Below are 24,425 nucleotides of genomic sequence, written 5' to 3' on the forward strand. Positions count from 1 at the left end.
ATGCGAGTGTGTGGTGCATTATGGGGAGCCTCCTGATACTCATCAGGAGGCTGTGTGTAGGCGCCATGTGAAGACACGCAGCACAGACACACAAGCATTTAGCCCGCTTTTGGGGTGCCCTCGTGCCCCAAATCCAGGCTAAGCAGTGGGCTTGCTAAGCAGGCTTGTCGCTACTCTAGCACTGGGAGCCACATGGTTCCTGGCAGTACATATGTGTACTGAAAATCAGGCTAGGCTTTGTTAGCCTGGTTTTTGGTGCGCATGTGAATAGCTTCTATGTTTCCCTGCTTCTGTGGTCAAAAGGGCTAGTGGCCAGAAAATGGCCTCAGGTGCGCATCTATATATTTAATTCTCTTACCGCCGACTGCGTAGGAAACTGTGTGGGGATGTGGGGGATGCGTCTGGATGCCTGGTGGAACACTCGCGAGGTCCTGAGAGAGTTCCAACCATTGTCTTGGGAGGGAATGGCCGCAAGGGAGGCAGGCAGGAGAAAGGAGGAAACTGGGCCACAGAGAGGGTGGTGAGAAAACGGACACCTGCTGTCAAGGAGCAGGCGGAAAAGCAGCAGTGGAAGACAACAGGGAGGGGGCGGCTGGGACAAAATAAGGACACAGGATCCCTGTGAGGTAACGAATCCAAGGAGAACCCTCAAGGAGAGGGAGGAAATTTGGCAGTTGGTCAAGCACTTGCGTGGGGATGGCTGAGGCCGGTAACAATGACTGAGGGACCGCGAAACGACAAGCGGCTCCACCGCGAAGTTTGCTGCTTTCTGCCTTCAAACTGGCCTGTTTGCTCTGTGCAGGATGCTCTGGGCAGGGCGAGGGGTGGGGCGGAGACTGGGTCAGAAGGAGCAGAGGGGAGAGGAGACTGGGGCAGAAGGGGGCGGGGGGAGAGGACAATGGGGCAGAAGGGGGAGAGGAGACTGGGGCAGAAGGAGGTGGGGGGAGAGGAGACTGGGGCAGAAGGGGGCAGGGGAGGTGGGCAGAAGGTGGAAGGAGTGTACTGCCACACAGATGCTCTGTGTGGGTTCAGCTACTGTTTATTTATAATATGGGAATTGTTCAGAAAATATATGAGGGTATAGGGGGCCCAGAAAGCTATACAGGATATGTGTCTTATATCTACCTGATCAGTAGGACATCACAAGATCTTTGCATGTTTCCCATATCCTTTTGAAAATGTCACTAAAAAATAAACATTTTAACTAGCCCACAGTTACAGGACACTTACTATCAGAAAGAAATGTATAAAACACATGATCTACAAAGATATTTCCCTAGCCCTAGTGAAACCAGCAACAGAAAACTGTTTTTAAATATACGGCCATTTGTTGTCCAAAAAATCTTGTATCCGTCAAGGAAGATATCCATGGATAATGACCACTTTTTAATCAAGAGCACTAAGGACTGAACTAGACAATGGGCTCATTCTCACAACCATATGGGGGTGGGCTGGAGGGAAGGCACACTCCTACTTTGTGCTTTCCAGACAACCAGAGCCTCCTTTGGACTCTGCAGCTCGCACACCCACATGAACGCAGCAGCAGCTTTCTCCATTGCTAGAAACAGGAGCTGGGGCCTCCACATATAGCACAATGCATTGTGGGAGCAGCAGAGTGGCAGCCCTTGGTACTGCAGCAGATCTCCTCTCACTAGCCCCGCAAACCACAGGACTGTATGGTGCACATTAGGGATGTGCACGAACTGTTTTTTGCAGTCCCAGGAGGTGGGGGTCGGTTTCCTTTAAGGGGCAGTTGCACTCGCATCGGCCATTTCCGTACGATGCTGACCGGGGCTGCAAGGAGGAACACTGCAGCCCTGGTGCAGCAAGGAGGTACACTGCAGTTTTTGGGGAGAGCGCTGGTGGGGGGAAAGTGGCAGGCCAGGAAAGAGCACCTTCCCTGCCCCTTAAAGGAACCCACCCAGCCTTCAAACCGGCTTGAATGCCAGACTTTTGAACCAGTTCAGCACCTCATAAAAGGAGCGCCGAACCGGTTCATGCACATCCTTAGTAAACATGGCCACTGGCTTCCCAGGAGCAGTTTAAAACTGTGTGGCACCGCATTTTACCTAAAAGAAGGTATGAGGGGCTACATTTTCCTCCAACCTGGGTAGCAGATCTGGGCTGCCCAGGTTTGGAGCTGCTGGGTCGGGAGGCCTCCCAGCTCACCAGATAGTCATGGATTCCTGGATTAACCCCTTTCTGCCCAGGAATCTATGATTCTGAGATCTGTGGCTGGCCTCATTATCTTTATAAATCATTGTCCCCAATCAACACTTGCTGAGGACCAAATGATACATTAAATTAGCTGGGTTTTTTTACTTAGGAACATAGGAAACTGCCATATACTGAGTCAGACCATTGGTCAATCTAGCTCAGTATTGTCTTCACAGACTGGCAGCGGCTTCTCCAAGGTTGCAGGCAGGACTCTCTCTCAGCCCTATCTTGGAGAAGCCAGGGAGGCAACTTTGAACCTTCCGCTCTTCCCAGAGCGGCTTCATCACCTGAGGGGAATATCTTGCAGTGCTCACACATCAAGTCTCCCATTCATATGCAACCAGGGCAGACCCTGCTTAGCTATGGGGACAAGTCATGCTTGCTACCACAAGACCAGCTCTCCTCTCTTACTAATGGCATGTGGAGTGGCGGGCTTTATCTGGATCAACTCCCCATTCTGCCACCTCCCAGCCACTATTTGTCCTAGAAGGAAAGCTCCCGTTGGCACAAATGGGAGTTTTCTTTCAAGGATAAATAGCATCCACAGGGGGCCCAATCCAGATTGCAACTGGGTGGAGCAAAGGTTTAACAATCCCACATTGTAGTCCTGATTGGGGACTCCCACCCCACCATGTGTGCTATTTATACATGGGAAACATGTAAGTGCATCAGCCGTAATAATGTAAGGCTTAATGTAATGTGTCATTTGGTCCCAAGATAACAGGAATGTGAGCACACAAGGGATGCTTACAGGAGCAGGTGAGCTACCTATCCCTTCTAGTTCCTGCTGATTATTTCCTGCAAATGCAATCTCCCCAGGTTAATTTCCCCACAGCCAGGCACATTTCTGGTTTCAGTCCTGGCTGGGGATGGGGAGGGATCAAGAAACTGCCTTGGGAGGGGAAGAGTTCTACATCCTCTCCCACCCATGATTCTCCCCTGCAAGTTTCAGCCACTCCCTCCTTAGCATCATTAGAGTAAGATGAAATTTGGTAGACTTGTAGAGTAAAACATACCTTTTTGAAAAGAGAACAAAATACTCACCAAAGACTGTTCTAGCAGGGACGGATTCTCTGTTTAACCAAAATGATACCTGGGATAAGATCACTGTCATAATGCATGGGAGGTAAGTCTGGATGACGAAATAACCAATCTTTCTTTTCAGGTGAAAGTGTGCTTTCATTACGGTGTATTCACCTGGGGCGGGAGAAGATAGATACATTAAATGAATACAAGTCAGAACTCTACCAGTCTAGCAGCGTTCTGTGTTCTTTCACACAGCACTTAAGCAATCCTGGACTGGTCCAACAAAGAACTGGGCTGATGACATATCTGTTTGTGAACAAGTAGTGCACTAGTGACCAGCTAGTGAGTGAAGATGACGACATATAATAACCCACAGCCACTTTCACCTATTGAAACCCAGGGCCCATCCATCCGCTTGAAACCTATTCCCGGGGCTCAGATGCTTGCTGGTCTTGTATTTAAGCCTCAGAGACCATAAATACCAGAAGTTTCAGTCTGTACTGGCACCCTGCCTGACTGGCTGCACAGTTGCTGAGGTGTGTGTGTGACATTTGTTGTGTTGAATTCACAGCCATCTCCCAGGGCCACAGCCCATCCACAGGATATAGCCCCCATATGGAAGCTGCAGAAAAATGCTTTCACATAAGATCTCCTGTACACGGGAGCTGGAGTATTTACCATGGAAAACTGTAGATTGCATGGAGAGTCTCCATGCCATGTTGCACATTCTTAGAAGCAGCTCACAGTGGCCTGGAATTTTTCCATACGATGCCAAGGACCTATGCGATAAGCGGCACAGTATATTATGGTTCCCTGTAGAGTCACTGCCATGGTTCTACATTTGAGGGCCATGATGTCTCAAGGGGGGAAGTTCCTATCATTTCCAAGGATATCCCCCCACCCTTATAGCACCGTAACCAGTGTGGAGTTGTAGGCATATCATCATTACCACATTGGGTCTCTAGTGAGCAAGGCAGCAATACTTTGCTTACTTACTAGGGAATAAGTGCCACTGAATGCAGAGGGCCTTACTTCTGAGTAAAGACACACACAAGCTATTCACACGAACGATGGAGGAAGAGCGGGTTAAGGGAGCCCAGCCTGGTTTTCCTCCATCGTGAGAACTACCGGGCTCACGGGCAAGCCTGGTGTTTCAACGGTGGCTAGCCCGCCAAAGTAGCCCTCCCCTTAAACGAGGTTAGTGGGAGGACTACTTTGCTCTGCTAACCACCTTTTTTATCATGAGTTGCTGTGGCTCTGTGCCACGGCGACTCACAAGGAGACCCCCGACCGGGAGGCTACAACAAGCCTCCCAGCCACAGAGGCCTCCCCAGAATGCCCTACATGACTTCTGGGGGCCAGGCAGCCCCGATCCCCGCCGCCCTTACCGGCTTTTTGACGGAGCCGGTAGTCATGTGGGTGGCCTGTTCAGTCACCGAGGGCTTGACGACTGATCATCTCTGGGGAGAGTGGGCTTGACCCGCTGTCCCCACCAAACCCCTCCTGGCTCTACATACCAATCCTGTGCAGAGCCCCACTGGGTTGCACTGTAAATTAAATTATGATACACATCAAGTTTGTCCCAGATATACCTGTGTTGGGTTGAACCAGGCTTATATGAGGCTTGAAAGACCGGTAATGATCAAATTCATTCACTTGAGATTTTTCATTTGATCTTACTAATCCTCTGCTAACTGAGCAAAGAGGCACCTTTTTAAAGCAGTGATTCTCTTTATTTAGCAGTGGGAGGACAACTGGCCCCATGCATCTTCAGCACAGCATCCCTCCAGTGGCTGTTGCTGGTGTCTGTCCTATGTTTAGTTTTTAGATTGTGAGCCCACTGGGACAGGGAGCCATTTTATTTATTTATATCTACATAAACTGCTTTGGAAACTCTTGTTGAAAAGCGGTATATAAATATCCATCATTTCATTAATCCATAATATTTTTCTAAATGCATCATCAGCAAGGAGATGGTATGATTTATATACTGGACAGAATACCACTGTCTTTTGCATACAATTATACAAATATTGTTTCAAGACAAATCAAAGGCAATTTCCACCACACACCAAGGAGTTCCAGAAAGTCTGGTTACAAATGTATGGTATGGATCATGCAAGACACTTTTAGTACAGAAGATAGAAAAGACCAAGCATAGCAGAACCTTTTCTTAAATTTCGGGAATTAAATAATGTTTAAAAATGGATAATAGAATAGTACACTGATAGCCAGTGGAGTGGAGTGTAGAAATTATGTTGGACTTGGATTGTTGAGGCCTACTTCATAGGATAGTTGTGAGGATAAAGTAGGAATAATTTCATTTATGCTACCTGGAGTTCATTGAGAGAGAGAGAGAGAGAGAGAGAGAGAGAGAGAGAGAGAGAGAGAGAGAGAGAGAAGGTGAAGCACAAAAAAGTACATAGCAAATGGAAGCAATATTTTTAGTGGTGTTCACCACTGGGCGGGGGCTTTTAATCCAAGAAGCATACTCCTGGGCTAGAGTGGTACAAACATAAATAACTCAACGTTGACAGTGCTACAATGCATAAGTTAAACGTGCAAAAAAATTCGTAAGATGGCACAGACATGGAGAGGTGACAGGAACTGTTGCTCACTACCATTAGTGTAACAGGACATAATTCCTACACTGGACAGGGGGTTGTTCTAGAAGACCTCCAAGGTCCTTTCCAACTCTAAAAATTATATGATCAGCAGGCCTGTAAGACTGAGACAAGCACATTCCACACAGCAATTGCAATGGATTCATCATGTGGAGAGAATCCTACCTTTTAAATAATGGCTCAGAAAATGCAATAACTCTGTAACAGGAGCACTACCTTGAGGCAAGATGTCTCGATTCTATGCAAATACAAACTGCACATTTATTGTACAGGGGGGAATGTGAAAAGCCCAATAAGCTGGCTCAATGCTGTAGCCCAGTTTATTTGTTTAGTAAATGGGTGCCTCATGTATGGATGAGCAGGGTGCCACAATAGAGCTGGGAGATAAGCAGGTTCCTGCTTACTGAAGTGAATACACACACACACACAGAGAGAGAGAGAGAGAGAGAGAGAGAGAGAGAGAGAGAGAGAGAGAGAGAGACAGCTTCCTTCCAAACTCTTCAGAATTGGTAGGGGCCAAAGGTTACGTATTCCCCACCCCATCAGCCCAATCCCTCCATAGGAGACCCATTGTACTCCTTCCACTTGAGCCGGTGCTTTGCAACTTGGACTGCAGTGGCTGTACATGGAAGCAGCCTTTCTGCAGATGCACACTGAGAGCAATGCAGTTGGATGAACATTTGGATGAGTAATTCCCACACCCAGACTCCTGATGCAGCAGATTAAATACATGCGTAAGGTTGCTTCTGGACACAGATCTTCTTAGCTGGATCAAGGCTAGGAGGCTTGGAGGAGTGGGCTGGAGAAAGAAATCAAACAAATCTCTTCCTCTTAGCCCTGTCCCTCTTTTTTCCTCTCCACAATTTCCCCCCACAGGTTAAAATCGAAATAATGTTGTGTTAAATGTATAGTTTTAAAAAGAGAGAGGAGGTAACCAAAAAACAACAACAACTGTAGGAGCAAACTACACATACTGTGGATTTTCTTTCATGGGTCTACATTTGTTATTTTCATATTCCACAGCTCTCTAGAAGTAAAGAACATATTAGAAATCCATTCACAAGTAACCCTGATTACAGGCCTCCTGCAAGCTTGATGAAGTCCAGGAAATCCATAGCTGACTGATGCTTTCCCTGTGTAAAATCGGATTTTTGTATTTTGCTAATCCCTGGTTACAATCTGTGTCCTGCTCTTTGTGATCCACCCTGCAATCAGAATCCAGCCTGCCCAGATGTAACCTGGGACATTAGCAAAAAGAAGAAGAGGAAGAAGAAAAAGTAGCGGGGGACACCCCTTTTTGACGCTGAAAACCAGTCATTTATTAGCATAGATCTTAGGAAATTGTAGGGGAGGTGGTTCCTGGACACAAACTTTGAATTCCTTCTACGAACCTCCTGCTCCCAGGGGCTGAGCGAGCAAGCAGCTTTTGCAGGCATTGTGGAGAACCGGATGTGTGCCTAAAGGCTGGCACCCTGGAGCAGTACCCCTGTGCTTGCTTTGCACTGTTGCCTTGCTCGGAGGAGAGGGGCACCATTCGAGGAGATGTCTCAGCACAGGGTCTGGATCTTTCTCTTGGTGGTCTTGAAGGTGAAGGGGGAGTTGCCGTTCATTGCAGAAAACAATGCGGCTATGATGGTGAACTGGTAAGGAACTCTATTCTCTCTTTCTTTTCTGACCAAAGTTCTTTTCTTATTCTGGCTCTGCTGTTGCAGCACCCAACTCCCCCACCTTCCCCCCGCCCAGCCCCAACTATAGCTTTTGACTTCTGAATTTGAGTGGGATCATTTTGTTGGAAATCACTGAACAGGTACATGGAGGGAAGGTGGGGGGGGCGTGATCTTAGCTCTCGTGCTCTAAGACAATTGTGTGGTTTGTACTGTGTACTGAAGAGTTGCCTTCCCCCCCTCCCCATTTTTGCACTTTTGAGATGGTTTGTACTTTAAAAAAGAGGCAGCTGAGCTCTCAGTGGGTCATGCCTTTAGAAGTGTTGTTTGTTCCTTTATTGATTAAACAGAGATGACTTTAAGCACTGTCACGCCTCACTCTTTTCAAACTGTGTTTGTGCTTGTGTGTGTGTGTGCACATCTATGTCTATTAAAATCACTGAAAGAGCCCTGATCTCAATAGAATGACAGGCAACTTACACCTTTCCCCCTACATAGCCTCAAATTAGCCTGGGACCCTGCTGCTTTTAGCTGGGCGTCTGTGCCACCAACTGCAAATCAGCCGTGATTTTTGGGGCTGCTTTCTTCACATCAGTGCTCAGATGCTGCTACAGAGAAAGGCACAGCGGGAAGCTACCTTTTGTTCCCAGGCGAGATGCTTTAGTTTTTAATTACTGCAGACCTCCACTCTTACTTCATTACCAGAAGCAGGGCAAGTGTATTATGTAACCTGTTGAAGCCTCTGTCTGCAGCCCCACGTGACTCTCAGGCCTGGTCCAGTCCCACTTCCCTCCACCCCCTCCTCTCCCACTGCCCCCTCACCAATTGCAGCACCAAGTGTCCCTGACACAGAAGCCTGAACGAGAAGGGGGGCTCACGTGGGTGGCTGGGCTGGGATTAAAGCTTCTTTGGTTCCCTAATGCTGCCACATCTGGCGCCTCCACTTCCAGTTACGGAGGAAATGGGAATCCTTAGGGTTAGCACCTCCTTTCCAGCCACGTGGGTCTCATGCACACTGCAAAGCCAGGCAACAGCTGCCACCTTCTCTCCTCCCATCCCCCCCCCCCAGTCCCCAGCGCTCTTCTCAAACAAATCATTTTAAAGCTCAGGGACGGCTAGATCAAATGTGTAGGCGGTTGTTTGCCTCCTGCAGGGAAATAAGTCAGCAGGAGTTATCCCCAGTTCCTCTCAAGAGCCTGGGCAAGTGGCTGTTCTTTTCCCAGTGCCTCTCTCCAGCAGACATAGCAAAAGTACTGCCCTTAAAAAAAAAAAAAGGTCTGGCAATAGGTCAGCACCTTGGACAGCTGTAAACAGGCGTAGGTTCAACTGGTGCAGTTCCCCTGGCATAGAGATTTTCTTTGCAAAAAGAACATAGCACCTGTTGAATTTCTGCTACTCATCCAGCAGTTAAAAACAACAACAAAAAAGTCTGTCAGGGGAAAAAGGTGGCAAGTTTAAAGAGTATTTGAGGATTGTCCTCTTACACTGCTCTAGACTGCATTTAACTTCTTCAGTACCTGGGAAAAAGTTGCTAAGGGTTGCTTTTAGGGAGTTTTCCTCATTCCTAGGCTCAGCATAACAGATGGCCTTTATTTCAGATCATCATAATAGCTATTGCTGCCTATCAGTACGTAAAGTTTGCCATTGAGTCAGTGTCAACTCCTGGTGACCACAGAGCCCTGTGGTTGTTTTTGGTAGAATACAGGAGGGGTTTACTATTGCGATCTACCACACAGAATGAGATGATGCCTTTCAGCATCTTCCTATATTGCTGCTGCCCGATATAGATGTTTCCCATAGTCTGGGAAACATACCAGCGGGGATCCGAACCGGCAACCTCTGGCTTGCTAGTCAAATCATTTCCCCTCTGTGCCATTAGGTGGTTGCTATGGATACATACCCAAACTCATACCACTTCAGTGTGCGCTATTAAACTGGAACCACTATGGCCCTACTCAAGTGGAACACTGGGTATGTATGCTTCCAACACATACCAAAGGAAGCTGGGATGTGGGAACTCCATGCAGAAACCTATAGGTGTGATGGCCCAATTCATCTCCTCTTTCCTTGTTTTATTCATTGAGCAGGGAAAATCTCACAAATCGGGCCATTCTGCATATGAGCCTTCAGGTATCTCATGTTCTTTTAGTTATATGGTAGAGAGAAAGAACATGCATGCACACTTCCACCACACATATTGCTTCAGCATCCCTACATGTGCATGAACCAGGAGGCCTACCACTATTTGTTTCCACATTCAGAAGCAAAACGCAGGGTATAATGGAGACATGCATGTTCCTCATTTGAGCACTGCAGCATCCAGTGATCCAGTGATGCCCGCAGAGCTCAGATAACTTGAAATAACTTCCATATCACCTTTCCATATCACCTTTCCATATCACCGTACTTTCCAATGGAGTCACACAGCCAGCTGCAGCTCATCAAATGTTGAGTAATCAAGTGATACACATGAATAATGCCTCAATGAGGGTGTTGACAGGAGTTAGAGTATCTGATCGTATCACCTAGTGTTATATCAGCTGCACTGGCTTCCATTAAATTTATTTCCAGTCCTATACAAGGCACTGTTAAGGCCCTAATGGCTTGGGATTAGGTGCATCCCTCTGCCTGGTGAGGTGTTGACGGCTGGGATGTGTCGTCATTTTCAACAGCAGTGCCCAGACTGTGGAATTCATTGCCTAGGTGGAACCAACTATCCATCTCTCTAAGCATATACAGATAAAAACCAACAAGTAAAAACAATTCTGTGTGCTTTTCATGGCATGGCTCGATGATGATTTCAGCTTCTGATTTGTTTGTGTGTTACTGCTGTTGGATTGTTGCTATTTTATTGTTCTGTTTTTTATTTTCTTGCTTCTATGATGTTTTTGCAACTGCTCTGAGGGTCTTATTTGAGTGGAGTATGAGTATTTTTATGAATATAAATTAAAACATACTAAGTAGTACTATTAGAATCTCCTAACACACCCACACATCTATGAATAGTATAGAGAAATATATATTCTTACTCTTGGCTATACACACACACACACACACACACACACACACACACACACACACTCTTTAATAAGGCTATAGCACCCTCATTTCCCAGTGTGCCCAGTCATATCCTTTGTCTGAAAGCAGGATTGCTTAAAGTAGAGCCCAGAGCATGGATTCATATCTTCAGTTTCTGGCTGAAGCTGATTTTTCACCCTGCAGTTCTAGCTCCACTTGAGCTAAAAGATATCTATCACTCCAGGTGGAAAAGAGAGCTCAAGGAAAGGCTGCATCATTATGGCTTCTCCCCTTTTGCACTGATAATGCTAGGGTATGAAAATACCAGGGTCAAACTCAGACAAAGAATATATGACATGGAGCATCACATTTACCATGGCACTATTTCTGTCGGTGTCCATTTGGGCAACCAAGTTCTGAGTTTCAACCCTGCCAGATACCTGAACCAGATAACCATGCCAAAATACAGCAGAGCTCTGACAGAGGCATGATGCAATGCCTTGCAAACAGCAGTCTTGGTAGGGAGATATCAAAAAATCCCCTACAAAGAATGTACTTGTCTCTGCAAATTGGGAGATATTGAAACGACGACTCGTGTGCTCCTTTATTGTCAATTTTACCGAAATACACAGTGTAAATATATAACCCTTTTTATTAGCTGCCATCCAGGTTGTACTGATTCTTTTTATCTTGATTATCTTTTAACTGATCAGAATGACTTGAGATCTTATAACGTGGCTAAGTTCTGTTTAACAGCCAGTAAAATTCACCAGGAGTTCATTAAGAATCATTGTTAATTGATCTGTATCGTTAGCTATATGCTTAACTACTACATCATAAACCTGTAGGTTATGTAGGGTTTTTTTGGTTGGGCTTCTGTTTGTAAACTGTGCTGGTCTGTGACCATAATAAAGGAATTGATTGATTGATAGTACCCTTACTTTGAGTTAAAAAAAAGGGAGAACTGTTCTAAAGTATAATAAAGCAGGGGGGGAAAGTCATGAAAATGTGCTGAATACATCTGAAATTCCTAGCAATGAAGCTTAAACTTTTCTTGTGGGTTGTTTGAATGTGAAAGACAGTATCTCTCCTCACCTGTACTGGTGCTGATGTTTTCAGAATCTACACTTTGTCCCATCAAGTGATACTGGTTAAGCCTTGAACCATCTTCTGCGACTACCACAGATGAAGCCGGGCTGTGAGTCCATACATAAATAACTTCAGAATTGGGATAAGCATCTGATAGAAAGAGAGAATGTGACAAATGAAGTCTAAAGATTAATATTCATATATTGGAATTTTACATCATCATCAGAGCTTAATTTGTGCCAAGGTTCAGAATCTCTTAACAATATCAAGATATAGCCCTGAGGCATGTGAGAATGAGGATGTGCAGAATGAATTCCCTTTAATACTGAGTGACCAAAAGAAGCACCTATGTTCCTGAGAATAAGGAGAAAAGCCTTTAGGATTGAATCCAGACCCTCTTCCCTTTAGAAATTGAACACTGATTAGCACAGGACAGATATATATATGCATGTTTAATACATTTTTTATTAATACATGTTGGGCCATCAGAATCCATAATCAGAATATCAATTTACCACTTAAAACCCCATTTGCAGACATGCTAAAAATGCACAATTACATGCTTGGGAGGAATCTAGGACTTCATCCAGCTTTCTGAAATACCTCCAGCTGCTGATACCACTTTTGGATGAGGTTCAAGCAATTGGGGTCAACCTCTACAACATTCCAGGGCTAAAACTATCTCCAGAATCCAATGTAGCTTCCCTGAGGACCATAACCAGGCACTGTGAGAAAATACATCCTCAGAACAGTGCTGAGGTCACATTCACATTCCCTCAAGAGCCATTTGTGAGATACTGAGGCTATTCCGAAGATCAGGCGAAATCGGGCTAGGAGAGCCTAGCCTGATTTCGCCTGACCATGTGAACCTCCAGGCAGTTAACCCGCCAAAGTAACCCTCCCCTTAAACCAGGTTTGCGGAGCGAGCGCTCCACACCCCTGTTTTTTTTGCTTGTGAGTTGCCATGGTGTGGCTCTGTGGCACAGCTACTCACGAGTAGACCCCTGAATGAGAGGCTGAAAAGTCGGGGGTATCTCCAGCATGCCCTACGCACTCACACAGGGCATGCTAGAGCTTCCGTGGGCCGTGCAGCCCCCAAACTCCCCAGCCCCAACCGGCTCCATGACAGAACCAGCAGTTGTGTGGGTGGCCACTGCAGCTGCCCAGAGCAGACTGCTTCTCGTCTGCGGGGCGAGCGAGCTAAGCCTGCTCTCCCCGCAAACCCCCTAGAGGCTCTTCTCAGTGATTGTGAGAAGAGTCTCACTGTGTTTAATGTCATAATCACTAGGCTGAAATTATCCAGATGTATCTCTAGCAAGTGACTGAGGAAGCTGTCCCTGTTGAATGTCTGCCTAGCCACATCCCTCCCCAGCCCAATGTTGAGCTGAAAGATCAAGGCAAAGTGTGGGTGCATGGAGTTTAGTGTGTAAAGCCAGAACATACAAGACTGTATTAAGTCTTTACTGCTTATATTTAATGTTTAAACCCATTTTTAAATAAAGAATACCCTAAGCAATACACAATAAAAGCTACATAAAACATTAAAACAATCATGGCATGTAAGTTAAGGTGAGCATCTTCTTGCAATTTCCACGCTTTTTGGTGCATGAATGAAAAAGGTAAGCACCCTAATACTCATCTTAAACTGATGGATTTTAATATTTTAACTTCCTTGGGTTTTGTGAAGGAACACCACTAAATTATGTTAGATCTCTTTCTCTCCCTCCCTCTCTGAGAGTAAGAGAAAGTGTGTGAGAAAGAATTGTTTTGCTCTATAATTTTAGAACACATCTGGATGTTTAAGCCACTTCGCCTATATTTTCTTGTTAACCGTGCACAGGACTGTGTTCTCTTAACATGAGCTCAGTCTTTTCTCACTAGATGTGCATGAACTTTGTACCAGTGATAGCACTTGTCACCTAGTTGCTCTGTGTCAAATTTCAGGCAAATTGAACAGATGGTTTGGATGTTATGACCAATAGAATATTCAGCACTTACAATGATAGAATGTAGTTCATACATCTCAACTAAAATGTGTGTTTTCCAAATTCCATTTTTTCTTTCACCTGTGAGGTAGGCAACCATGCTATTTTATAGATAGGAAACCGAGGCTGAGAAATAGTGAATTCCACAGAGTTATTCAGTCAGCGATGTGGTCACTAAGAGTCAACACCGACTTGACAACACTTAATCAATTCAGTCAGCTGATGGCTAAGAGCTCCCAGTCTGCCAGCCTTTCATTATCTACTCCAGACCCGGCTATTGAAGCAGGTCTTTGATCAGTGATTTTTGAGTCCATCATTTCATTGCTGGTTCTCAACTACTTCTTTTCGTTTATCTACTGCCTTTATACATTCATTTTGTTTTTACTTTATTTTACTATATTACAGGACTTTATTGTAATTGATTATGATTGTGACTTTATTCTTCTGAGCTGCCTTGAGGTTTTATTTTTTTATTATTATTGTTATTGTTTACACAGTCAGTTTGTTTTATCCAGACATTGAGTCTTTCCCAAGGACCTGGGATGGCTTAATTTTATTAATGTTGTTGCTGTTATTATTATAGATATTGTCGCAGAATATAGGCTGTTCCCAGTAAATTTGCTTTTTGTAATTGGCTGGTGGGGATTTCTGTTGCCCCTATGGTGTTGAGCTGCTCTTCAAGGTGTTTTGGAATTGCAGCTAGTGCGCCGATTACTACTGGGATTATTCTGGTCTTCTTCTGCCATAACCTTTCAATTCTTCTTCTTCTCATTTATTGTTGTTGTTGTTGTTGTTGTATTTATTTATTTATTTATTTATTTTTACACAGTCAGACAGGTGTTTTTGACTGGTTTGTTTTATCCAGACATCGAGTCCTTCCCAAGGACCTGGGATGCCAGAATTTTATTGTCAATGTTGTTGCTGTTGTTATAGATATCGTTTAATAGAGGCAATTTCAGCAATTTCAGTTTGTCATGCAGAGGGAAGAAAACCTGCTGAAATTGACTCTTTTGTGCATCTATTAAAGGTAAAGGAGGCCTGTCCTCCTTTCTATATGGTATAAATAAAATACAATACTCTAAACATTATCAAATTCCTACACAGAAAGCACTTCCATTTAAGGATTACTGTGCAACTGATGTGTGGAATGGCATGTGTGTTTTCCTCTCCATGTACACACCTGTGATTTCCCAGTGTGTGCACCCTGGCTCTACATGGAGCCATACAAGTGTGCATCACACATGATGATCCATAGTCATTGGGGGGGGAACCCATTTATTGTGTTTTTTCAGAGTAAAAGCAACACTACAATCACTATGGAGACTCAGTAAACATATTAGTACTGTATTTTATGGACTATAAGACTCACTTTTTTCCTTGAAAAATATCCACCAAAATTCAGGAGCGTCTTATATGTTTTAACAGTTTAATATGTTAAAACTCTGAAAAACTGGATTAAAATTAAGGTGCGTCTTATAGTCCGTAGCGTCTTATAGTCCGTAAAATACGGTACCTATATAGCGTTGAAGGAAGCAAAGAGAAATGTCTGAGGCCTGCACAACTTCTGACCAGGGATAAGTCCAGATTTTTGTGGGCCTCAGGCAAGAGACTTGCAGTGGCCTCCCCTCTACCCATAAAACCTGCTGAAGAGCTGGGCTGACTTCCACCACCAGTCCTTTATTTTCAACGATACAGAAAATAAAGCAGTGTTGTAGTCAAAGCAAATAAAGACTATTCTTGTTTCTGCATTGATGCTATTTCCCCCCAATGATAAATACATACAACATACCTTAAAGTGAATGAACTACATTTTTCTTCTTTCCTTTACTCTTTTGCTTCATTGCCTGTTCATTCCAACAGCATTTGGTAATGCATGAAGCAATCCAAAAGATATGAACCCATGCCTCTTCCAACTTCCTAACTATTGGACTATGAAGCAAAACAAGGATGATATAACAATGTTCCCATATGTCTAGCTTTTTAAAAAAGTATTAGGCTGAAGCCTTCTGATGTAACAGATGTGTGGGATGGTTTGTAAAAGGCTGGAACAGCAGAGTAGCAAATATAATCCTTTAGGGGCATTTGATTCAGAAGAGGTTTTTTCCCCCAAACCAAAGATCTCAGATCACACTCAGTTGTCAGAAAGTTTCAATCCAGAAAGGAAAAAAAGAACAGAAATTATTAGTTTGTTTAAATAAATCTTCCTGTCTCTGCTCTTGTCCACTGAAAAAGGGAGGTACAAACTGCTGCAAACCTAGGGAAATGCTGTTCATGAGGAAATGAAAATGTCAGCAGTATGTTTCTTTGGTGGACATCTGTGTAGGATAAGATTTATCTAGCTAGCCTGAACTTACATGCTCTTCAGTTAATGCCTTAAGAGCACTGGAACTATTTAGTTCCTTTCCATCATGCTTCTGTTCTTGAGGTTATTCTCTTGCGGAAAAATCTTTTATTCAAATATATAATTTATCAGCAGCTTGCATCACAGTTCTAAACACACATACTTGCAAGTGCCAGTATTTATTTATTTATTCAGTTTCTATACTGCCCTTCCAAAATGGCTCAGGGCAGTTTACAGAGAAAACAAAAACATTTAAAATAAATCAACAATTAAAACAGAGATGTTAAAATAACATAAAACAACAGTTAAACAATAAAAAAAGTTTTAAAACCCTGAAAAACCAGCTACATTAAAACCCTTGACAACAATTTAAAAACCCTGGAAGGCCAGGTCAAACAGATAGGATTTAAAGGCTCTCCTGAAAGCCAACAATGAACTCAAACTATTTCTGCTAGGAGTGCATTCCACAGTCCAGGAGTGGCTACAGAGAAGGCCCGCCTCTGATTTGCCACCAGGCGTACCGGTGGTAACTGGAGACGGACCTCCTCAAATGTCCTAAAATTGCAGTGGGGATCATACAGAAGAAGGTGCTCTTTAAGGTAACCTGATAATTTCACCACTAATGCCAAAAGGGTTACTTTCTAAGCACACTAGCAAATAAATAGATAGATAGATAGATAGACAGATAGATAGAAACAACAAAGCTTAGCATTTATATAGTCCATATCAAGTGTTTAAAGCACTTCTCAAGCATTATCTCAGTAATCCTTACAATAAACCTTAAAAGTAGGGCAATATTATTATTCATCCCTGTTGAGTCTACACCTGATGGCAAACATGGGTTTGCTTCTACTTAATGTCTGAAATGGTCCTTAGCACAGCTCTGAACATGGAACTTTCCATTTACATGAGGTCATCTAATGATGATCTGCAGTCAGAATGAAACGTACTTTCCCAGAAATAACTGCTAAGCAGGAAATGGGTAAAAACTGGGGGGAAAACTTGTCCTCTCCATAAATTGCCAAAAAGCAGAGAACTAGAAGAAAACACAAATGTATAGCACAGAATTAGTGAACTGAAAATTAGCAAGCAATGGACACACTTCAGAGAAGTGGGATGGGAACAATTATTCAGCAGGTAGATAAATGCTTTTCTAAACTCAACACACACTTTGCAGATTTTCACAGCAGACCATTAGGAAGATCATTGCTTCCCCTCTTCACAAAGTGAGATCAGAGCAGGGTTGGACTCACATCCTTCTTTGCTGCCCCCTCAATATATGCATATCCAAACTAACAGGAGAGGAGAGCTGGTCTTGTAGTAGCAAGCATGACTAGTCCCTTTAACTAAGCAGGGTCCACCCTGGTTGCATATGAAAGGGAGACTAAAAGTGTGAGCACTGGAAGGTATTCCCCTCAGGGGATGGAGCCACTCTGGGAAGAGCAAAAGGTTTCAAGTTCCCTCCCTGGCAACTCCAAGATAGGGCTGAGAGAGATTCCTGACTGCAACCTTGGAGAAGCCGCTGCCAGTCCGTGAAGACAATTCTAAGCTAGACAGATCAATGGTCTGACTCGGTATATGGCAGCTGCCTATCTTCCTATCTTCTTCTTCCTAAACTGTGAGATCCACCAAGAATCTGAACACTGGATTTCCTTTGTCCATGCATACTGAATTCACTTGTTAGTTATGACAATAATTGTATCTCAGATCATGGGAAGTGAATATAAATAGAGACATTTGTTTTAAGTGTAAAAGGTGATTAAGTGTAATAGGGAACTGAACAATTTCAGAGTATGTGATGCCTTTGAGTCAAATAATCACATTTACCATAATGGTGGGGGAAAGATATTGCTTTTGTTGTGGCAATTGAGAAGGTTTTCATGGATAGCGTGAGGCCCAAAATTGTGTGTTATTCTCACATTAAGGGCACACACTAAAAGTTATAAATGCACAGATGTCCTGGATCATGGACATATAGTTCTAACTAGTGACGTGCAAACAGGTTCAACATCAAACCGGTTGATGTTGAACCGTTTCAGTTCAACTGTTTGGGGTCGAACCAAACCACCCTGTTTAGTATGATCCCGGACTTAATCCCACCCCTCTGGCCATTCAGGGAGTTTGTGGTTTTTTTTTTTTAATTTAATTTAATTTTTTTTTTTAGAATTTACCCCCTCTGGGGGACTTGCTCTAGGTGGCTGGGGGATCTGCGCAGGTTCCCCCTCCCCTCATTGGCTTCCTCCTTGCCGTTTGGCTGGCTCTTTGGCCATTCGGGCCTTCCCCCTCCGGTGTGGCAGCCAAAAGAAACCCCGTGAACCTCCCCGGACCGAACTGGCCGGACCAAACTGGCCTGCCTGTCCCAGACCCGAACCGGGACAGCCAGTTCCGTGCACACCCCTAGTTCCAACCTTAACAAAGATTAAGGCTGCAATCTTCTGATCACTTACCTAGAAGTAAGCTCCATTGACTACAGTGGGACAGACTTTCAAGTGACATGCATAGGATTGCTCTATTAGAGATTCTCCTTTGTGCAGCTTCTGCTCACGATTATACTGTACCACGGGGCAGTCAAACTGCTGTGTTCTCTTCTAGTCAACAAGAGATTATACTTGATGGTTTAATACTAAATAAAAAATCTGCCAATTTGTCCACCAATTTTTATTTGAATGAGGATATGTGGAGAAAACTGGTGAAGGTGAGGGGAATGAAAGGTTAAAACCATCATAGGAAAACAGATATTGCACGACTACCCCGTTTGTACTGCTGTGGCAGTGATCTCATTAAGCATTTACTGCAGGGGAATAGCGAGGTTCCCGGCGGCAAGGGGAGAACGTTCAGCCGGGGACCTCTATCACCCCAGTGCCCCAAGCCACACCCCCTGCATCTGACATCAGACACAAGGGGGGAAGGGCAACCTAACCCACCCAAGCCTTCCCCTTCCCATTTCTTGAACTCACCATTCCGTGAGCTGGTGAGGAGTGGGAGGGTGGCCGCCACTGTGGCCAGCAGCAGCACCGACTCAACGCCATGGAGCCAGTCTGGGTGCAGGGCCACTGGAGGCCACCATCCTCCACTGGAGTGATGGCGGATTGGGACCAGACAGCCCCTCCTCTAGTGGCTCCTGAATGGTGGCCAGGGGGTGGATCAGCAGCAAGGCGTGGTCTCCTGGGAGGAGGAAGCACAGGTGATGGAGGGAGGAAGCCCTAGCGCACTTCTTCCCATCATGCAGGGCACCAGTGCCCAGCACAGAAAGGGTGGCAGCAGGGTGCACACAAGGTGCCCAAGCCTTGTGGCCCCCTGACCCTCCAGGCCTGGGCAAATTTGTCCCCCATTGTCCAATAGACGCTACACCCATGATTTACTGGATGAACATGAAGTGAAGCAGAAACATCTCAGAAATTGGCAACATTGCCTACTATTTCAGAACAATATTCCAATCTGATAGAACCAAATATTTTGTTCTAGATTCCATGACCATTGCAATGCTACTTATTATTAACCCTTCCAATACAACGTTTTATAAACACAGGACTGGCCTGCAAGAGAACTGTCCTGGTTCTGAGCTCTTATTGATCTGCAGTAGGCTCCTCCTTTCTTCCTACTGCTCACTGATGTCATTATTTATAACAGAATATTTTTGGATGCAATGTTTGATCTGAAATGAATCTGAAAATTGATTTTGCACTGTGCTTTGATGGCGACTGCATAATTATCTCTCCAAGGGAAGCAGCTGGAATCAGTTATTTCAGCTGCCATTGTTTTTCTTGCTACCCTTGTTGACTTATTATCACTATAAATCTTGTTTTGAAAAAGACCAGTGTTGAGAGTTGCAACAGGACTATTTTGAGGAAACAGCTCTAGAAATTGCAACTATCTAGGGCGGGGTGTCAGGAGAGACTGAGGCCCTTGTAGGAAAGACAACAGAATGCTGGCTTTAAAAGCCTGGCAAAAGGGTGGCAGCTCAATTTGATGGAGCCAAGAATGCAAGATCATTTTATATTGTTGTGGTGTTAAATGCAAATGCCAGTAAAGTATAAGGTTAAACAAGCAAAAGAGCCAGGGTTTGCCTATAATTTCTACAAAGTATGCCATGCTGAGACTTTTAGTAGCCAGCTCTGGTCATATCAGAATTTCAGTGGGCCAAACTCCTAAGTAAGGTTGCTTAGGATCACAGCCCAACTTACTAGTTGTATCTAGTGCTTAAAAAATAAATACTACTGCTTAAAAAAGAAACCCTAGTGGCTGGATAGATAGTTTCCCTTTTGTCTGGAGAGTAAACCAATCTTTTACTTCCTCAAGCAAATGTTTAAAATATTGAAATTTATGCTTGCTTCATATAAAGTGCATGGTTTCTTAGCCGAAGAAAGACTGAAATTCTAAGCATGCTTGCTAGGAAGTATCCCAACCAGAGCACAGTGGAACATACTTCTGAGAAAAGACAGATAGGTTTTCACTGTAAGAGTCTGAGAAAGCAGCAGCCTTTCTGCACCTCCATCCAATCTTCTCCAAACCTCTGTTCTGAGCAACTTTTTTTAAAAAGCGTTTTTTGAAACCCTGTGCCATAGAAAGAGAGGAGCTGCCGTCAGAACCTGCCCTCTTCTCTTGGCCTCAGTGTCTTTCCACAACAGATATTGAGATCATTCACACAATCAAAAACTGTGTTCTACACGGGTTTGGGAGCTGTCTGTGCACACAATTTTTGGTTGTGTGGAAACAAGGTAGGAGGGAAACCTGGGTAGAAGCGATTGTGTGGAGGCAAGGTAGGAAAACCTGAGTAGCTTTTCCTCCTACCTCGTTTCCACACAATGAGTAGGGATGTGCGAAATGTTTTGGGTACAGAATGATCTGTACCCGAAACAGCCGATTTCGGGTGATTCATTCCTGAAATGAATCACCCTCCTAGCCATTCGAAATGTTTTGGAGCCGAAACAAATCACCCTTGTTTCAGCTCCGAATTACCTGTTGTTTTGGCCCTCCATTTTGTGGCCAATAAAGTGCTTCTTCTTCCCCCTCCATTTTGAGCAATGACGTCTCTTTGAATTTCCTGCCTTTTTGCATAATAATAAATAATAATAAATAAATAATACCACCCCACCCCACCTTTTTGGCCCTGAGACCCGGAATTGTCTACTTGAATTTCGGGTCCCAGGGCCAAAAAGGTGGTGTGGTGTGGTTTTATTTATTTATTTATTTATTTATTTATTTATTTGGCACATTTTTATACCACCCTAACCCAAGGTCTCAGGGCATTTCAGAACAAACAAATACTAAAAACAATTTAAAACAAATAATAAACAATCAAAAGTTTAAAAGTTAAAGCTAAAAAGTTAAAAAGCTAAAAGGCCTGGGTAAAAAGATAAGTCTTTAGACACTTTTTTAAAGCCGCTAGAGATGGTGAAACTCTTATTCCCACGGGAAGCGTGTTCCAAAGTCTCAAGGCGACAACAGAGAAGGTTATAACCAGCACTTTGTATTTTGCCCGGAAACTTATCGGCAGCCAGTGCAACTCCTATAATATAGGAGCAATATGGTCTCTTCCAGGTTGGTCAACCTGGCTGCCACATTTTGTACTAATTGTAGCTTCTGGACTACGTACAAAGGCAGCCCCACATAGAGAGCATTGCAGTATTCAAGTCTGGAGGTTACCAGCAAGTGTACTACTGTTCTGAGATCATGAACCTCAAGAAACGGACAAAGCTGGCATATCAGCCGAAGCTGATAGAAAGCGCTTCTGGCCACTGCCTCAACCTGGGGAACCAGGGAAAGGTGTGGATCCAGAAGCACTCCCAGACTATGTACCTGTTCCTTCTGAGGAAGTGTGACCCCATCTAGAACAGGTAGATCAATATCACTTCCCAAATGACAACCATGCACGATAAGTACCTCCATCATGTCTGGATTCAGTCTCAGTTTGTTATCCCTCATCCAGCCAATTACTGCTTGCAAGCAGGCATTCAGGGAGGATATGCCTTCTCCTGATTATGTTGACATGGAGAAATAGATTTGGGTGTCATCAGCATACTGATAACAACCAGCACCAAATTTCCGGATGATCTCTCCTAACGGTATCATGTAGATATTAAAAAGCATCGGAGACAGTATGGAGCCCTGAGGGACCCCATATAAAACCTCAGATTTTGAAGCGCAACAGTCTCCAAGTGACACCATCTGGAATCTGCCAGAAAGGTAGGAGTGGAACCACTGCAAAGCAGTGCCTCCCACCCCCAACACTCTTGGACATTCCAGAAGGATACTATGGTCGATAGTATCGAAAGCCGCTGAGAGATCCAAAAGGACCAACAGAGTCACACTTCCTCTGTCCATTCCCAATTGGAGATCATCCATCAGGCCGACCAAGGCAGTCTCCACCCCATAGCCTTCCCGAAAACCAGTTTGAAATGGGTCTAGATAGTTTCCTCCAAGACCGCCTGGAGCTGGGAGGCCACCACCCTCTCAATCCCCTTGCCCAACCATGGGAGGGTGCAGACAGGCCTTTAGCTATTGAACTCCGAGGGGTCCAAGGCAGGCTTCTTAAGAATAGGTCTAATAATTGCCTCCTTTAAACAAGGAGGCATCCTGCCCTCCCTCAGAGAGGTATTTATAATTGCCACCAGGCTCTCCACAACAACCCCCTTGCCAGATAGTATAAGCCACGTTGGGCAAGGATCAAGCAGACAGGTGGTAGGACGCACCGTTCCGAGCAGCTTGTCCACATCCACAGGAGTCACAAACTGAAATTGATCCAGTTTAACCACACAAGAGGAGTTGCTGGATACCTCTGCCTCTGACACTGCGATAATAACTGTGGAGTCTAAATCTAGATCGACTCGAATACGAGAGACTTTGTCCACAAAAAACTAATTAAAAGCGTCACAGCAGGCAACTGATGTTTCCAAATTCGGATTCAGGGGAGCAGGGGGCCCTACTAGCCCCCTCCCAACCCTGAATAGCTCCACTGGACGGGAGCCTGCAGAAGCAATATAGGCAGAAAAGAAACACTTCTTTGCTGCATGTATAGCCAGAGCATAGATCTTTAAATGTGCTCTATGTCGCAATCTGTCAGATTCGAGTCGAGTCTTCCTCCACTTGCACTCCAGTCGTCTACCTTGCCACTTCACCTCCCGTAGATCTTCCGTATACCAAGGAGCCATTTTTGAAGCGGGTCAGAGTGCCTAATGGGTGGAGCACTACTAATTAGGCACTACCATTAATGGCGTAATGGTAGTGCCTAATGGGTGGAGGCTACCACCCAGATTTCAAAAGGATTGGGCAAAGGGCTGATTTTTGGTGAATTGATGAAGTTTTAGTGTCTTTGGGGCATAAAGTGGGATCTGGGGTGGAAGAGTAGGGTGGGGTAGTAGTTCCTAATGGGTGGAGGCTATCACCCAAATTTCAGAGGGATTGGGCAAAGGGTTGATTTTTGGTGAATTGTTGAAGTTTACTTGACTTTAAGGTTTTTCCCCATAAGGTATAATGGAGGTGTATCACTTCACTTTGGGGGGGAGGGGTGGCCTAGAGCAGTGTGGGGTTGGTGGTAGTACCCAAGGGAGGGCAAGGAAGCTACCAGAATTTTTTCCGAAGGATTTGGGCAGAAGGCTGATTTTTGGTGATTTGTTGAAGTTTACGCATCTTTAAGGTTTTCCCTCATAAGATATAATGGAGGTTTCAGCAGCCCCATAACTGTACTTGGGGGGTGCTGGGGTGGCCCAGAGCGAGTGGTGATGTAGTGCACATAGGGTGCCACAGGGTTCTGTTGTTTCTGAGGTGTTCTGAGTGTAGATTCTCTGATAGCAAATGAGATTTTCAATACAAACCATGAATCCATTCTCATCTGCTATCAGAGAATCCACACTCAGAACACCTAGGAAACAACAGAACCCTAGAAACCCATGGGGGTGGTTGGCACCCTATGTGCACTACACCACCACTCGCTTGGGGCTACCCCACGTATTTGTTAGGGGTGTGCAATTCGGAATTATGGTGTTTCAATTCATATCCAAATTGGAACACCCCCAGTTTGTTTTTGGGTCCGAATCTGACCCATCCGAATCAAGCCAGATTCGATTCAGATCCGAATTAAACCAAATCCAAATCGATTCAGATCAAGAAAACAGGTCCCAGGGCCAAAATAGTGGGGTGGGGTGGTAGTGCCTAATGGGTGGAGGCTACCACCCAAATTGCAGAGGGACTGGGGAAAGGGCTGATTTTTGGTGAACTGTTGAAGTGTAGGATGTTTGCGGGGAGAGCGGGCTTAGCCTGTTCTCCCCACAGACAAGCAGCAGTCTGCTCTGGGTGGCCGCAGCGGCCACCCACATGACTGCAGGCTCCATCACGGAGCTGGTGGGTGCTGGGGAGTTTGGGGGCTGCGTGGCCCCCGGAAGCTCCAGCATGCCCTGAGCGAGCGATCAGGGCATGCTGGAGATACCCCCGAGCCAGGAGGCTGCATTTGAGCCTCCCAGTT

The 24,425-nt window shown here is 44.8% G+C and overlaps 1 protein-coding gene across 5 annotated transcripts in view; it reads right to left on the reverse strand.

Moving 5' to 3' along the window:
* GABRA5 (gamma-aminobutyric acid type A receptor subunit alpha5) overlaps positions 1 to 24,425 on the reverse strand; it is a 109,651-nt gene that overhangs the window by 9,818 nt on the left and 75,408 nt on the right. For all 5 annotated transcript variants that reach the window (XM_053312033.1, XM_053312031.1, XM_053312032.1 and 2 more), the window contains exons 7-8: positions 11,645 to 11,788; positions 3,262 to 3,414 (exon numbers count right to left, since the gene is read on the reverse strand). In XM_053312033.1, the coding sequence (XP_053168008.1) occupies positions 3,262 to 3,414; positions 11,645 to 11,788 (297 nt within the window). The remainder of the gene's footprint in view (positions 1 to 3,261; positions 3,415 to 11,644; positions 11,789 to 24,425) is intronic.

This window comes from Hemicordylus capensis, chromosome 3 (genome assembly GCF_027244095.1).
Source record: "Hemicordylus capensis ecotype Gifberg chromosome 3, rHemCap1.1.pri, whole genome shotgun sequence".
NCBI classification, from domain to species: domain Eukaryota; kingdom Metazoa; phylum Chordata; class Lepidosauria; order Squamata; family Cordylidae; genus Hemicordylus; species Hemicordylus capensis.